The sequence below is a fragment of the Meles meles genome, chromosome 16, assembly GCF_922984935.1.
Source record: "Meles meles chromosome 16, mMelMel3.1 paternal haplotype, whole genome shotgun sequence".
NCBI lineage: Eukaryota > Metazoa > Chordata > Mammalia > Carnivora > Mustelidae > Meles > Meles meles.
The window spans coordinates 67,438,181-67,455,089 of NC_060081.1; the positions used below are offsets into that span (position 1 = coordinate 67,438,181).

At 52.6% G+C, this 16,909-nt stretch overlaps 1 protein-coding gene across 4 annotated transcripts; it reads left to right on the forward strand.

Annotated features, from left to right (window-relative positions):
• Positions 1–1,687: 1,687 nt before the first annotated feature.
• On the forward strand, positions 1,688–14,304 carry CCN5 (cellular communication network factor 5). 4 transcript variants are annotated; one of them, XM_045981239.1, is made up of 6 exons: positions 1,688–1,955; positions 2,119–2,211; positions 6,045–6,261; positions 11,323–11,577; positions 12,719–12,905; positions 13,280–13,407. In XM_045981239.1, exons 2-5 carry the CDS (start codon positions 2,152–2,154, stop codon positions 12,883–12,885), a joined length of 699 nt encoding a protein of 232 aa, XP_045837195.1. In that variant the 5' UTR covers positions 1,688–1,955; positions 2,119–2,151; the 3' UTR covers positions 12,886–12,905; positions 13,280–13,407. The 4 variants fall into 4 exon arrangements, with proteins under 4 accessions (XP_045837195.1, XP_045837196.1, XP_045837193.1 ...); XM_045981240.1 differs by lacking the exons at positions 12,719–12,905; positions 13,280–13,407 and adding an exon at positions 12,906–13,270; XM_045981237.1 differs by lacking the exon at positions 12,719–12,905 and having other exon boundaries at positions 1,691–1,955; positions 2,105–2,211; positions 13,280–14,304.
• The last annotated feature ends 2,605 nt before the right edge of the window (positions 14,305–16,909 follow it).

Consider the following 16,909-nt stretch of genomic DNA (forward strand, 5'->3'; position numbering starts at 1 on the left):
CGTGGAAGGGAACTAGGAGATCTCTAGGAAGACAGCGGCCCAGCACCCATGAACTCAGGAGCACGCATTCACTGGCCGCAGAAGCTCCTGACAGTTCAGAATCTTGCTCAGCCCTGTCTCCGAGCCTGGGGGTGCGGTTCTGCACCCTGACAGTAGACTCGAAGCAACAATGGTCACAGAGGACGGTGAAGATCAGGTATTTTCAATTCTCTCGTTCTATGTGAGGCCTTGGAGTTTGGGTTTGTGCTTAAAATTTAAAACAGTGAGGGACGCCTTGGTGGCTCAGTTGGTTAATCCACAGCCTTCGGCTCAGGTCATGATCCCAGGGTCCTGGGATCGAGTCCCACATGAGGCTCCTTGCTCGGCGGGGAGCCTGCTTCTCTCGCTGCCTCTGCCTGCCTCTCTGCAGGCTTGTGTGTACTCTCTCTCTCTGGCAAATAAATAAAATCTTAAAAAAATAAAAATAAAATTTAAAACAGTGGAACAGTGTGACCGCGAAGGGTCGGGGGGGGCTGTTTTTATTTGGTAAGTGCAAACTTTAGTTCATACATGAAGACTATTTGTGTCATCTCAAGGTCATTACTGAAAACGATCCTGCCGTGCAAAGCAGTGGGGCGCTCAGCCACGAGGATCCAGGCGAAGAGCACCCAGGCTTGCCTTCAACTAAAACATAAGCACGGATAGACCAACAGATATATCTCCTTCCCTGCCCACCTGGGGACACGGCCGTCCCCACCCTGCCCTCCTCCTCCAACCAGAACCCACTGAGACCTAGCGTGCATTTCCATCTTCATCCCCCATCCCACCGCCTCCTTCCCCAGGACTAGGAGGGAGTCTCCCCCTCAGCAAGTCACTCCGTCTGACCCTATATCTGGTCACTCTTCTTTTTCCTCACCCACCACCCATTCTGGAAGCCAGGGCCCTCCCTTCGAGGTTTGGGGTCCTGGGGGAGATTATGGGGGCCAAAGCCTTCCCTAGCCCCTGCTCGACACCCCCTGTTGTAACCTTTACCAAATTCTATAGTCCAAGCCCTTGTCCTCACACCCCTTACCCCCGCTGGCTGGAATGCTGGAGACACCACCAGCAATGGGGGGTTTGAATTTGGGTGTTCTGCTCCCCCCCATACAGCATCACACCCCACTTCCCCCAGCTCCAGCCACACCTTGGCTCCCAGAATAGGCACGTTATCATTACCGTGCTGACTCCTGCCTAGGCGTACGCGCTGTTCCCTCTGCCTGCAAACCCTGCCTGCTCTCACCCCTCCATCTCTGTAAAGACACCTCCTCTAGAAAGCCATCCGTCACCGTCCCTCTGAACAAGGACCTCAGTATGCCCAGGAATTCTACCTGTTTTCCCGCTGTGGTCTCCCTCTCTGGGCTTTGTCCCAAGGTCGCCGTTCTGTCTCCAGCTCCTACAGAGGGGGCCTCAGAGATGGCCAAATTCAACACGATGGATTTGGTTCTTCCAGACCATCCAGCAGGGCCGGCACACAGTAGGTCCAGCCTGCACGGGCTCATGCACCGTGGGCCGCCTTCCAGAGCCCAGGGAAGCCGGCCGGAGGGAGGCCCCTTGTTGCCAAAAGCAAACAGGCCGCCCAGGGAAGTTTTGCTCTGGGTCACACCCGCCTCTGGGTGGCTGCCAACCTTCCTGCCAGAAACCACAGGCCCAGCCGAAACTGCCCAGAGTCCGGGCCACGGGGATTTGGAGGACTTGGGTCAGTGCTGCAAGGGGGGTGTTCTGTGGAGCTCCTGCTGGGTCCACAGCGCCCCGGGGCTCGGGCTGGGGTCTGGGGCAGGGCTGCGGCGGCCACCCCCTTGGGCTGGGAGGAGCAAGAGAGGCCCCTGCCAGTCTGTCACAGGCTCTTGGCACTGACTCTGGCTTTCACGCGCGCAAACACACATACACACTCACACTGGCAGGCACCCTCTCGGTGGCCTCTGCGGTCTCATCTTCAGGTAAATGGGCTCATCAGTGGGAGCCTGAGGATGGGGACAGGAGGGGGAATGCAGAGGCCAGTGTGTGTGTGTGTGTGTGTGTGTGTGTGCGCGCGCGCGTGCTCCTGGGAGTGACCTCACAGCCGCCGGAACATAAAATCTTACAGTAGGTCCTGCCTCCCAGGCTCAAAGCTGGCTCCGTGGGGGACACAGTGACATGAGAGGCACGCCACAGACCCACTTTCTGGCCTTCTCCCTCCTCTGCCTCCTCTCAAAGGTAAGGGGGCCCCGGGCCCCAAAATGTCCTGCTGACTTCCTTGGTGTGGTGGGAGAGGTGTGGGATCATTGCCAAGGATCCCCTGGAGGAATTCCTGCAGGTCCCTGGTGTTGGGTACAGCCCAGCTTCCCATCCCGGAGCCCAGACATTTGTCTGTGGCCAGCTCTGCTGTGCTTGCTGCCTAGGGCGAGTCCCTTCTCTCTGAGTCTCAGCTGCTCCCTCAGCTAAATGGGCATAATGATCACATGGCCTTTGTGAAGATCACAATGGTAATTCATCAGAAGTGCTCAGCACAGGACCTGGAACGTGGCAGGTGTTCCAAAGGAGAGGGCCATGACTACTGGTGGTCCCCAGAGCCCTTCTACAGCGCTGAAGGGGGTGTTCTCATTATATATGGGAAGACGCAACACACAACCTGCTTTGCCTAACTGGAGCCAGGATTTGAATGGATGTTGGTGTTTACCTGATGGGAAAGTTCCTACTGCAAGGGGGTTACTGCTGTTGGGTGTGAGTGACCTGCAGACCCAGGCTGAAGGGGGACCGGGAGACATTCACGGAAGAGCGATTGCCTCTCAGGGAACATTTTTCACAAGGTTTGTGAAATATCTACCTTGCCTAGCATATCCAACAACCTCATAAGGAATTATTATCCCCCTGTTTTCGGGCAAGCAAGGCTCAGAGAGGGCAAGCAACTTGCCTAAAATCACACAGCGAATAATTATCAGAGTAATCGAGGCGGTGGAGCCCCGGTGGGCTGTGTGGGGGGTAGGGAAGGGGCACTTCCATTTGTGCCTCTCCTGCTGCCTGTGCCTCTTCCCCTACCTGGACCAAGGCCCCAGCTGCCGAGCCCCATCATTCCCCCAGCAAATGCTGAGTTCCTGATGCCATGGAGACCGGCCCCACCACAAGCCACGATCTCATTGTACGTTCATGCTTCTCTGAGGATCACGGCAGGAGCGTTTCTCTCCTGGGTCCTGAGCAGGAGTGGGGGGCAAAGCTGTGAGCCCTGTTGGCATCCCGGCCCCACTGTTTTTCTCCCCCAAGGGGCTGAGCCAAACCCGATGCCCAGGTGGGTGGCTTCGGTAGTTGGAACGGGGGACTTGGGTTTCTGGGTCCAGGCTTAAATGAAAGACTCAAAGGAAGCTGTCTGGGACTCACTGTCCACCCCTCCCTTATTCCCTGTCCCCGGGAGCTGGGCGGGCAGCATCCCGCACAGAATCAGGGACTTAGTCATCATGAACACAGAAAGCCACAACCATCCTCAGGGAGAGAATTCTAAGTCTTCCGGCAGCCTGTGGACTCCTGGGCCCAGGCCTGTGAACAGGGGCAGGTGGCAGAGACCCAGAAATGGACAAAGTCACCGTGACCAAGAGCCAGCCATGAACTTCATTTAATCCCTGTCCCCATTTCCAGATAGGTAGTCTCACCCCTTTGAGAAGGAAACAGCCTCTTCCCCACGAAGCATTTACATGGTGTGTTGAAGGTCACACAGCCCATCCAGGTACAACCTGGACTTCAACTCTTTTCTAGAATATTCCACGTCCAGGGCTCATCCCCCTGAGGGATGAGCAAGGCTCTGGGGAAACAGCATGAGTCTGGGGTGGTTAGGAAGGGCCTGGAGATCCAGGGAGTCCAGAGAAGACAGGTCTCTCCTTGGCTGGGCTCCCTTGACCTCTCACTGTCCCTCCTGAATAAATAGGTAAACTGAGGCAGAGCCTAAGCTGGCAACGGAGCTGCCCAAGGACAAAGGTGGGTTGTGATGATGAGAGCCTGGGCCTTGGATTCACGTGCACCTGGATTCCAGTCCTGACTCTACCTCTTATTGGCCTCGTCCCCACACTGTTTTGAGCCTCTGTTTCTTGGTCTTTCCTGTGGACACAAAGCGAGTGCCTCATCTGGAAGTGTTGAATTAGCACATTACAGCTCATGGCGTGCCCGTGGTCAATGCTGGCCACATCATCGGTATTATTAGTGGCCCCGCCTGGGCGTCAAGACCAGCACATCCCCCCAGGCCGAGCTCACCCCGTAGGGAGACTGGGGCAGGAACCCAGGTACAAAGTAGAAGGCCTGTGGCCTGGCACACCTGCTTTTGGGCGGGAGGGACCCGAGAGCCAATTCTGGTCAGGGGCCCCACTTCTCATTAACCAAGGGAGCCCAACCTCTGCTTTGCACGGGACCCCAAAGTCCAGCTGATGGCTCCGCAGGGTGGTTCCATGAGAATTGTTTCCAGATCTATTACAGTGCAGCACTGGGTTCATAAAGAGGGGCCCTAGATGCTGCCGTAGACTTCCAGACGAGCCGGATGCTGTTGGTCCGGACCAGGCTTTGAGGGGCAAGGCTAGGCCATCTTCTCTAAAATCTCTTCAGTATCACCCAGTCTCCAGCATGGAATTCCTGCAGAGATGGCGACTCGCTCCCCTGCGAGGCCTGGGGCAACAGAGCTGCCCACCTGCCACCTGACCAGTGCTGTCCCTGCCTGGAGCCACGCCCCCCCCACCCCCCAGGACTGGTTGGCCAGTCTGGGGCAGCCCCTGGCGGCTGGGGTGCAAGCTGCAGGCCACTGAAGGCAAGTTTGCAGGACTAGGGGATCCTAGGGGTGGAACAAAGAGGGCCAAGGGTTTCATTGCCTGCTTTGGGGCCACACAGAAGTTCAGAGGTGATTCATTCCATTTTTGTAAACTGTAAGTCTTCCATCCTCCAGATGAAACCCTCTGGTCCTCCAAAGATCCTACGAGACTAAAGATCGGCCCCTCACCGAGGGGGCTACCTGGGAACATCTTGAATTATGCCTGCCTCTGGGTCTCCACCTTCAAAGGGACATATGGGGAGACCATGGCATCTGGCTTCTGGCATGATTGTTTCTCTGTCCTGAGTGTGGAGGAACAACCAGGATACTTGGATCAGTACCTTGACCCTGTCCCATAAGGGGGTGGGTCCCTGGTTCAGGCTTTTCCCAATTACAGGATCCTTAAGGAGGAAGTGGGCTCAGCTTTGTAGCTAATACACTCTGACTTTCCGCAAGATGTTTTCTCTCGCTGGAGCTCAGTTTCCCCCAACTCTCCCTGGCAAGGGAATAGGGGTTAGAACAGGAGCAGAGGTGTCAAAATCCTAGCTATGCATCCAAAGCCCCAGGACAGCCTGATACAAACACAGATTCCGGAGCCTGTCCCCGGAAGTTATATTTGGGAAGTCCCAGGGGAGGCCTGGGGATCAGTATTTTACCAAGTTTCCTGGTGGATCTGATACATATCCAAAAACATATTCTGGATTGTTCCAAAGATCAAAAACATCTATGATACTGTGTGATTTATTCAGCTGTCAAGACAAATATTTACAGTCTACATGCTAGAAAATGTGCAGTGCCCTGCTATTGTAATCCTTTGTTGATTTTGCCTTTCTGTAAGCTTCTGAGGGCGGGGTCCAGGTCATCGCTTGTAATTCCCAACCGTGATCATCATGGCTAAGGCACTGACCATCTACAGCATGGGCTCTGTGCTCAGGGTTTAACACGCATCATTTCATGTGTGAAATCCTGAAAACAATCCTCCGAGTTAAATATTACTGTTGCCCCCTTTTCCCAGATGAAGAAACTGAGGCTTGGAAAGCTTGAGTAACTTGCCCAAGGTCACTCAGCTAATAAGGAGCAGAGGCAGGACTGTAACTCTAGGCCAAAGTCCTTGCTCACGACCACAAGGCCACACTGCCTCTTAGGGAAGTGTGTCCCCACACTGCCAAGGTTCAAGGTCAGGTCTATGTGACCCTGGGGCCAAACGTGGACCCCTCATTGCCCATGTGGAATGCCCATGGCCGAGTGACATGCTCTGTCTCTGCAGGTGTGTGCCCAGCTGTGCCCGACGCCCTGTGCCTGTCGCTGGCCGCCACCCCGATGCCCACTAGGGGTGCCCCTGGTGCTGGACGGCTGCGGCTGCTGCCGGGTGTGTGCACGGCGGCTGGGGGAGCCCTGTGACTACCTCCACGTCTGCGATCCCAGCCAGGGACTGGTCTGCCAACCCAGGGTGGGCCCTGGACGCCAAGGGGCTGTGTGCCTCTGTAAGCAGGTTTGCCGGACGGATGCGGGTGTGTTTGGGAGGGTCAAGACTGAGGGGTCCTGAGTCCAAGAGAAGCTCTTTTCTATCTCCTCACTTCAGGTGCACCACCTGGTGGCCCACGTTTCCCCAGGCCCTCCCTTGGCTCCTCCCCTCTTGTCTTGGCTCTGGCCACGCCGCCCACCTGGACAGCGTCCCCCCATTCCTACCTGTCCAAACCACAACCGACTGTCAAAGCCAACCTCACACACTCCTCCCCCGAGAAGTCCTCTCAGATTCCTAAACCGGGAATCACTATCCTTTCTCAGGACCTTTACAACACTTCTGAGAAAATAAAAGCGCAACTGTTTACTTGGGGGGGGAGGGCATGGAGTAAGAAGTGCCGGGCAGTATGCTGAAACCTACCCCAGGACCCTCACGCAAATCACATAATCCGCACAAGGGCCCTTTGAGCTAAGTCCTTCCAGACTCACTTTACAGAGGAGCCAGCTGAGGCTCAGTAATATCGACTGGCACGATTACTGTTACGCAGCTTGGGACTGGACCATACAGGGTGTGAAGCAACATTTCATTCTGCCTTCCTCCTGGAGTGGGAGCCCTAGGACCAGAGTTCGAATCCTGAGTTTGCCATTTCCTGGTGACCTGGAGCACGTTCCCTCTCCCACCATTCCAAGTCTTCGTGCCCTTGGATGCTTTAGATCAGAGTTTCTCAGCTTTGCTTTTTGGGCTGGACAATTCTTTGTTATCATTCTATATCGGGGGAGGGGAGCTGTCCTGTACCCAGCAGGACCTTCAGCAGCATCCCTGGTCTCTGTTCCCTGGACACCCCTAGCATGTCCTTCATCCACAAGTCGTGACTTGTGACTCTCAGACAAATGTCCCCTGGGGAACAAAACCATCTCCAACAGAGAACCACTGCTTTAGAGAAATAGAAACATGGGAGGGTGTTCTTTTTTTTTCTCAATAAGTCTTATAGAGCAATCTATGTCTTTCCTCTGTTTGCATGTATCACTTTAAAAAAAAAAAACAAGGGCTCATGGATCACTGATAATGAGCCCACTTACAGAAAAAAAAACAAGGTTTAAAAAAACCCAACAAGACTAATAGACATAAAGTTATCAATACTAAATCCTTGTTAAACACTTTTTTTTTTAAATCAGGGGAGGATAATCATGAGAAGATAGTGATTTGTTTTATAAACTCATAGATGATTGCTAAGAAAAATGTATCTAGGGGAAAAATGAGATAAGTATCTCTTATCTTCCCAGGCTGCTGTTTAAACGAGCCAGGACATATCTAAACCATTTGGAGGCATTTTATTTATCCAATACTTTCACAGCCCTTACCATGTGCCAGGCAGTAAGGGCTTCACAAATACCACCTCATTTAATCTCACAGAAATCATATGAAGTTGGTACTAATGTCATCTGCATTTTATACACGGGTGGATAAAAGAGACACAGAGAGGTTAGGCAACTTGCCCAAGGTCACACAGCTCATAAGTGGCTGAGCTGGGATTTGAACTCAGGGAGCTGGCTCCACAATCTTCATGTCCATCACTCTACTGCGTGACCCTCAGCATACGATTAGTACATATTGACTGTTCCCATCACTAAGTTTACTAAGGGGCTTTTCTTATTCCATCTTGATTCAGACTTTAGACCGTAGCTGGTCTTCGCTTCTTCCTACAACTCCCAGCCATGGTCAGGCAACATAGTGGGTGTTCATGAGCCAGATCCGGAGGCTGGTGACCCCACAGATAAGACCTTACAGAGGCGGAGTCTAGGTCTGAGCTCTGGAGGGAATATGTTGCCTCAAACTCTCCAGTCAATTCCTAGCCGGACAGATCTCTGACAGCGGACTCTGAGCTGTGTGCGTGTCCACCATAAGCTCCCGATGGCCCACACCCCGAGTGTGCAGCCTCCCCAGCTCAGCCCAGGGCATCTCCACACTTCCTGTGGCTTGAATTCAAAACCTTACAGTCATTCTTGACATCTGTCATTTTGTATACCCCACATACCTCCCACCAGCGAAGTCTTCACAATATTCTAGAACCTGACATTCTGGTCCCTTCTCAGTCCCTCCACGGCCACTGGCCTGGTCTGAGCCTCACCATCACGTGCTGGCTGTTGCAGCGGCCCTATAACGGCCTCCCTGCTTCTGTCCTCACCCCCTACTCTGTTCCCAGCACAGCAGCCACAGAGCTCCTTTCAATACATACATCAGATCCCATCCCTCTTCCTCCTCAAGGGCTCCAACAGCTTCCCACTACCTCCAAGTAAAAGCCAGTCCTCTCAGTGGCTACAAGACCCCGTAATGTCCTGCTCCTGTTTTCTCTCTGACCCTGCCTAACTCCCTCTCTCTCTCCTGCTCTCTGCTTCAGCCATGCTGGCCTATTCTGTTCCTTAAATACACTAGGGCAGCTCCCACTGCAGGGCCTTTGCACTGGCTGTTTGGCTCCGCCAGTATTCTTTCCCCCCAGACATCTGCATGGCGAGTTCCTGCATCTCCTTCTCATCTTTCTCAAATACAACCTTCTCTGGGAGGCCTTCCCCGATCACCGTATTCAACAGTCCTGAACCTTGCCCCCCATTATTTTTCTAGCTCTAATCACCACTGGACATCATAAACTCTATTGGTTTATAGTGTTTATTTCCACTAGAGCGAAAGCTCCAATGAGGGCAGGATTTTTGCCTGTTTAATCATTATTGTATCATGAGTCCCTAGCATGTAGTAGGCCCCCAGGAAATAAGGACTGACTGAATGAGTCAATGAGAGTAAGAGCTCCGGGGAGGCTGGCAGTAACAGGAACCGTTCAGGGCACATGTCCTGTGGGCACGCCCTTTACACACGTGATCTCATTTTACCCTTAATAATGAGGCAGGTCCTATTATTAAAATGACTTTGCAGATGAAAGAACTGGAGTTCAGAGGGGTGAAGTCACCTGCCTGAGGTCACACAGTTTGCAAGTGGCTAAAGGAAAAAAAATCCTCTGTTGTTCCTTCTCCTGCAAGGGACTCTCAGAGGGAAAGAGGGACGCAGAGATCACCAGAAGACACGACTGGGCTCTGAAGTTATTTGAGGGAGGTTGCTGGACAAGGGGGCATTAGAAGGACCTGGAAGAGGAAGTAGGATTTTGGCAACTATATGTGTATATAGTTGGCGGGGGACAGGGGGTGGCAGATTGAAGAGTGAGTACGTTTGGAGTTTCCTCCTGGTGTTTGGGACCCCGCACAAAGGTACACAGACCCCAGGGTGGGGAGTGGCCGCCCAGGGATCCTCAGCCCCGCCCCCAGCCAGCTCTGAGCTGGAGGACCTGGGGAGGTGCCAGGAAACCTTGCTAAAATTATCACCCCTCCAGCTGACTTTCCGAAACAATCCCTCTGTTTACCAGGTCCTCCCAGAGCCCAGGAACCCAGGGCTGTGGCCCCAGGAGTCTGGTGGGAGACCCCTCAGGATTGAGGGGCAGCTGCCCCTAGGTTCCAGGAAACCGGCAGCCATATGATCCAGGCCCAAGGTCAGGGATTTAGCGTCAGAGGGCTGTGGCCTGGAAGGAGCTGGGAGAGAGCGGGCTCTCGTTCTGTCCTCCCCGAGGAACAGACATCCCCCACTCCCGTTCACTGAGCATCTGCTATGTTCCAGGCTTTCGGCAAAAAGCCTTAAGTACACTAGTTCCTTTAATCCTCCAGCGGCCCTGGGAGCCAGGTAATTTGGCTCAGAGAGGTGCAGTGACCTGCCCCAAGCCCCACAGTTAGCAAGTGTGAATAGGAGTTGGCACCCACAGGTCCCAAATCTGCACAGGTCCCAAATCCCTGCGTAGGTATGGGCCCGTTAGAGGTTTTATTCTGAAGACCTGGGAAAACCTGCTTTTGAGCAAATCCTTCCCCAGACCCAGCTGAACTGCCCCCGGCGTCTCCAGGACTTTTGGTTCCTCCTTGCTCTGCCCTCCCCGGGCGGCTCGCCTATGCCTCTCCGCGGCTTTTCATTCTGTCTGGCAGATGATGACTTTCACATCTGTCCCCTGCCTGGTGCTCCATCTTTCAAGACAAGGACTATGTCTTAGTCCTGTCTAGGAGCCCAGTGGCTTGGCAGCCAGGAGGGGCACACGACACATCTCCGGAACTGTAAGAAATCAGAACCCTTTCAAGAGTGTGTCTTCTTTGCTGGGTCTTGCACAAGGCATTCATTCAAATGACTTGGGTGTGTCCCAGCCAGGCTCTGAGCCAGCATAGGGCAGCCCAGGCCCTCAAGGAATACTTGCCCAGTGCAGGAAGTGGGAATAACGCCCATATCTTGAGGGCTTCATTTGAAGAGTGTTTCTTGAGCACTTACTGTATGCCTAGCATGGCGTTAGATGTTATGGAATATTGTCTCCCGTACCTGAAGGTATGGAGCTGTTCTCATCATTGCTATTGTTAATGTGACTCAGAGAAGTTAAGCAATTTATCTAAAGTCACAAAGCCAGCAGGTTAAGCCCAGGCCTGGCAGGGATGACTACAACCTGGCAGAGGCACATTGAAAGTGTGTTGCATGAACTCTCAGTGTGTACGTAAGTTATATATTTAATAATATAGTATATAGTAATATAGTATATAGTAACTAATTACATTAATAATAACGACAGAGCATCTGGGATCTGTCGAAGTTCTCTTTTACGTTGGATTCATTACATATATCATTTCATTTGGTCTGTACTGCAACCCTGTGAAATAAGTGCCATTATAACCCATTTTGCAGATAAGGAAACTGAGGTAAGAAGAAGTAAAGTCGCTTGGCCAAGCTCCATAGCTAATAAAAAGCAGAGTGGGAGCTCCAACCAGGCCAGTGTCCCCACAGCCCCTGTGCCAGGATGCAGTACACCACACTGTCTTCCCGCGGGCACCAGGGGAGGCTGGCGATGGGGACCGGCTGGAGCGCCTTGGCAGCGAGCAGATGCCGAAGGGACCTGGTCCCCAGCAGGATCTGGGCCAGCTCTGCAGAGAGACCGGGTGGAGGATGTGGCTGGCATGGTCTTGCCCAGGGAAATTTGGGGGTCATGGATGGGGGTCCGGTTTCTCCGCTGCAGGGGGAGAGGATGACGGGAGCTGTGAGGTGAACGGCCGCCTGTACCGGGATGGGGAGACCTTCCAGCCCCACTGCAGGATTCGCTGCCAGTGTGAGGACGGGGGCTTCACCTGTGTGCCCCTGTGCAGTGAGGACGTTCGGCTGCCCAGCTGGGACTGTCCGTATCCCAGGAGGGTTGAGGTCCCCGGCAAGTGCTGCCCTGAGTGGGTATGTGACCAGGGAAGGGAGCTGGGGGTCCAGCCCCTCCCAGCCCAAGGTGAGTGCTGGGTGGGCCCAGGCCAGGGCCAGGGTCACCTGGGGGTGGGGCTTCCCAGCAGCTGGGACACCTGGACTTGTCAGAGCATAAGTTTCCCTGACGGCTGCTGGGAGGGGCTGGTGGCTGAGGACACTCGGAAAGCCCAGCGGGAGTCACAAGACTTCTTTAAACTGACAAAACAACAATTAAATAATTCTAAATCATAATTAATGGAAAATAAAAATTGGTGGCGGAACGGGGAAGGGAAGAGAGGGCTAGGATACTTGGATGAAACTCTCACATTTCATAGCAGAGGTATACTATTGTGATATATTCTAGTATTCTGTTTCTAATATATTGATATGCATTAATAATACATTTATATAATTTAAATATTATGTAATATTATGAATATGTAGTTATTTGGGCTTATCCAAAGGGGAACTCAAAACTGAACCAGGCAAGGTGGTTGCCTCTGGGATGCGGGCTTAGGGGTGGGCAGAGGTGGAGGAAAGACAGTTACCTAGTGCTATAAACTCTTTAGTTCTAGAGAATTTGTTACTGTTACATCAGTGGGTTATTATAATTATATGAACATGATCTTCTTAAAGAAAAGGCAACTGAAAAGAAGGCATTGGTTCATTGATGGCGGTGCCGCACCAGAGTAGAGCAGGGTGGGTTCAGCATGGAATCCTAGCTGTGTGACTCTGAGAAAGTCGCTTAACTTCTCTGTGCCTCAGTTCCCCCAACTATAAGATGAGAGCAAGGGTGTCCAACTTGCAGAGCTGTTGTAGGGGTCTGGACGAGTAAACCCAAGGAAAGCGGTCACAGCAGCAGCTCGCACAGAGCACTCCATCCATGGTGGCTGTCATTATCCCTGCTGTGGAATGGGACACATCCACTTAAATACATAGGAGAATGCCAGTGAGTCCATCTTACATATGAAAAATCGGGGTGGGACACTGTATATGCAATCCCATCTCCATTGTGTGTGTGTGCGCACGCGCATGTGTGTCCACGTACGCCCGGCACACACAGGAGCATATCACACGGGCTTTCTCAACCTGAGCACGAGTGACACTCGGGCTAGGTGACGCTCTCGTAGGAGAGCTGCCCTGTGCCCTGCAGGGTGTTTAGCAACATCTCTGCTGGGTTCCCGTAGCCTCAGTCCCAGCCGTGTCCACCAAGATGTCTCTGGACATTACCAAAGGAGCGGAGCACAGTCACCCCCAGCTGAGAACGATTTGGTTAATAAGGACCGGAAGAAAGGACACCACAGTGTTAAGAAAGCAGAGTAAGATGAGAGGAGGAGAAGCCAGACGGTGCTGAACCCTCCCATCTTGTTCCAGGTACAGCCTCAGAAACCCTAGCAGCTTTGCCACTGAGTCCCAGCACCTCTACTCACAGGCCACAAGCTCCTTCCTGGAAGATGCCATGGGGTGCAGAAATGAGAAACCCACCACGTACTGGGGGACCATCACGGCCGGCACCATCGTAGCTGCCTAGTACCGGCACAAGCCCGAGGTGCTCCCAGCACCGTGCTAAACATGCCCCCTCCGTTATTTAATTCAGTCCTAACTATCACCCATTAGAAAACGTACATGGGAAGAAACTGAGGTCCAGAGAGGCTAAGGGACGTGACCAAGAGGGCACCGCTGGCAGCTGGGTTGACTTGGCTGCCAGGCCCTGACCTCACAGTGCTGACCTCTCTTTCTTCCCCCAGGACCCCAGTTTTCTGGCCTTGTCGCTCCCCCACCCCCTGGCGCCCCCTGCCCAGAGTGGAGCACAGCCTGGGGCCCCTGCTCAGCCACCTGCGGGCTGGGCGTGGCCACTCGGGTGTCCAACCAGAACCGCCTCTGCCGCCTGGAGACCCAGCGCCGCCTCTGCCTGCTTGGGCCCTGTCCACCTGCCAGGGGCCGCAGCCCATGGAACAGCACCTTCTAGGGCAGGGCTGGGGATCTGGGGGCTCCGGGCCTGCCCTCTCCAGCAGGCAAGCAAGCGCTTGGGCCCTGAGCAGAAGGCAGATGGCCCCTCCCCACGCCCTTGGCTGGGCAACGGCATCCAGGCCCTGGAGGACCAGAATGTTCACAAGCCACCTGCTCCATCTGGACCCTGAGATAGAGCCGGGATGTCTGCCCCAGCCCCCTTCCTCTACCTCATGGCCTAGGGGGCTGGCCAAGGTTTCCAGGGTCTTCTGCTCCATTCCCAACAGCTTTTACCAAACATGTACATAGGCAAGCTTCCCAGCAGATAGGGCAACCAGCTGTCCCTTAATCATCAGGCCGAGGCAGGTGCTGGGCTGGACTGGCTATTTTTCTGGGGGTGTGGTGAAGAGGGGGCACACAGATACTCTGAATCTCCTGCTTCCTGTCCAGGAGTGACATAAAAATGTCCCCGTATATGTGCCTGTGCGAGAGCTTGTAGGTCAGGCTTATGCTGTCTGAGAAGGCTCCCCCTCGCCCCACCATCTAGGGTAGAATTCAGAGGTCACCCATTTTGTGAAAGTCACAAAGTGAAATCACACTGTCTGGAAGAAAGTCGGAAAACAGGCCTGAGAGTGATCCATTAAACCCAACTTGTATTCATAGGAATGAACCTTTCTCGGGCACCTGCAAGGTACCAGGCGCAGAGCTAGACACTTTATATATAGGTTGGTGCTTCGCAACATTTAAGACCAGAGAAAAGTAGGGGAACATGAAGGATAGCCCCCTGGGGACTGGGAAACGTGGCCTGAAATAAACCAACCCAAGTGTGAAATTCTGTCTGAAGTCTCATGTTTTATTGCTTTAAAAAAAAAAAAACCTATGTACAAATTTTCCATCCTCCTCTGTGATCTACATGTTATGTTTAAAAATAAAAACTGTGTTTTCATCAGACTCCAACCAGGAAACTGGAGCACACTCTCCATATTTAAACAGGGATTTCTTCTTATTAAACTAATTTTATGGAGGCGTGGTTTACACGCCATGAAACACACAGGTCTCAACATGTGGTTTACAAAGTCTTAGCAAATGTGAACACCTGTGTGAGCAAAGGCCTCCATCAAGTTACAAAACAATTCCAGAATCTCAGGAAGTTTCCTTTGGCCCCTTCTGGTCATCCCCTCCGCCCCTGAAGGCAAACCCTGTTCTGAGTTTTATCACCAAAGAGGATGAAAAGCCAGTTCTCGAACCTCACATCAATAGACTGGGTACTCTTCTATGAATGGCTTCTTTCACTTGGTACCAGCTGTTGGAACAGAGGGTTTGAAGGAGAGCCCAGAAGCTGGGACCTGCCAGCGGAAGATGGAATCACAGCAGGTCCCTCTACCGGGAGCAGGTGCAGCTTTACAGAACAAAAAGCCGACAGAGCTGGGGAGACAGACCTGGCTTCTGCTGTCCACCACCCCCCACCCCAGTTTCTAGGGGTGCCTCCCATGGGTCACCCCCACTGGGAAGGTAAGAGGCAAGGGAGCCTGGGAGTGTGGGGCGATGGGGTATGAAGCTGAGCAGAAGGACGATCCCAGGTCCTATGATGTGCACGACCCACCCCTCGGAACAGCTTCCCCCTGCACTTTGCTCAGGGACCACCTCTTCCCAAAACCCCAGATTGAGAATCACAGGCAGCATCTGACCACCCAATCTTCACAGAATAGAACTGACTTCAGGGCACAGAGGAGGAGACTGCTTGGGAAAGTGATCTGTCCAAAAGCTGGTCTGCAGCTGGGGAGAGATTTTAGCCCACGCCAAGCTGATGGTCTCTCACATGCTGAGAGTTTCAGTGGGTCAGATTCCGCAAGGTAAACTCTGAATACATTGCCAGGAAAAATTCAGGTATTCTCTCTAGAAGTGAGGACGGCCAGGATGAAGACAGCTGCTAGGGGCTTTCCCCACAACTCTATGTTGCACTTGGGACACCCCCGAAAGGAAAGTGCTACTGATGTTCCCATTGTAGAGATGGGTAAATGGAGATTCAGAACAATGAATGAGTTGTCCTGGGGTTGTGGTGCTGGACCCCTGGCCAGCTGGCTGCAAGGTCTGTGACCTCACTACCCAGCAGCTCGGAACAGAGTGGCACAGTGTCGGCCCGGCCACCTGCCCCATCTCGGCTCTGAGGTTTCCTAGTGTGATCTTAGGCAGGTACCTGACTTCTTTATGCCTCCGTGTCCTTTCTTCTAAAACAGGGATGACGGCAGTACTCTACACAGAGGGCTGTTGAGTATTATGTGATTTAAATAACAATTTTAGGGGCGTCTGGGTGGCTCAGTGGATTAAGCCGCTGCCTTCGGCTCAGGTCATGATCTCAGGGTCCTGGGATCGAGCCCTGCATTGGGCTCTCTGCTCTGCGGGGAGCCTGCTTCCTCCTCTCTCTCTGCCTGCCTACTTGTGATCTCTCTCTCTCTGTCAGGTGAATAAATAAAATCTTTAAAAAAAAAATAACAATTTTAGCCATCATTCTCTGGACCTTTTAGTGCTTTAGTCTTTTCACCTGTAAAATGGGCATAAATAGAAGTGCTGGCCCTATGCGATCACTGTGTTGAGCGAGTTCCCATCATGTAGCGGTGTTGTATCAGATCAGTCGTTCCTCCGTGTTCCCTTGAAATATAATCTGTACAATCCCGCCTCCATGATTCTTTGCAAGTCAGAGAGTGATAGGAAGCAAAGGCTGAGAATGTTCTTGTTTGTAAACAAGAGAAGGTGGTGTTGGGGGCAAGGTCACAGGTAAAAATCAGACTAACCCCCACTGAAACTGATAGCCCAGAGGTACTGGACCCAGCCATTCCCCATTATATATTTATTTATATTTAAATTAAAGATTTTATCTTTAAGTAATCTCTATACCCAACGTGGGGCTCAAACTCACAACCCCAAGATCAAGAGTCGCACTCTCCCCGAAACAAGCCAGCCAGGCACTGCTCCTCCCCCAGTTGTATTTATATTATAATATCCATGTTGTCCCAAGTAACAGGAGTGCATTCCTTCTCAACACTGGGTGGCATTTCATTGCGTGAATATACTACACTTCATTTATCCATTCTATACTTAATGGGTAGTTTCCAGTCTGGGCTATTACGAAGCCTGGTCCCATTCTAGCCCACGTCTCCTGCTGGACATTGGGGAACGTTTCTGTTGGATAAACATCCAGGAGCAGAACTGCTAGGGTCTGCACTCTTTATCCTGGGTCAGACTATCTCCCAGTACAATGCAGGTCTCCACCCAATACATGCTCAGTAAAGACTTATTGCATAAGCCATAAAGGTCGGAACTAACATTCATTACGTTCTCGCCACATGCAAGACTCTGTTCCAAGCAACTTCTATGTCATCACTCACTTGACCTTCCTAATAACCATGTGAAGCATAATTATACCTATT

Coding starts and splice junctions, on each gene's coding strand:
- CCN5 (XM_045981237.1), top strand. CDS start 2,152: ATGAGAGGCACGCCACAGACCCACTTTCTGGCCTTCTCCCTCCTCTGC. Junction 2,212..6,044: donor TCCTCTGCCTCCTCTCAAAG/GTAAGGGGGCCC, acceptor CTGTCTCTGCAG/GTGTGTGCCCAGCTGTGCCC. Junction 6,262..11,322: donor CCAAGGGGCTGTGTGCCTCT/GTAAGCAGGTTT, acceptor TCTCCGCTGCAG/GGGGAGAGGATGACGGGAGC.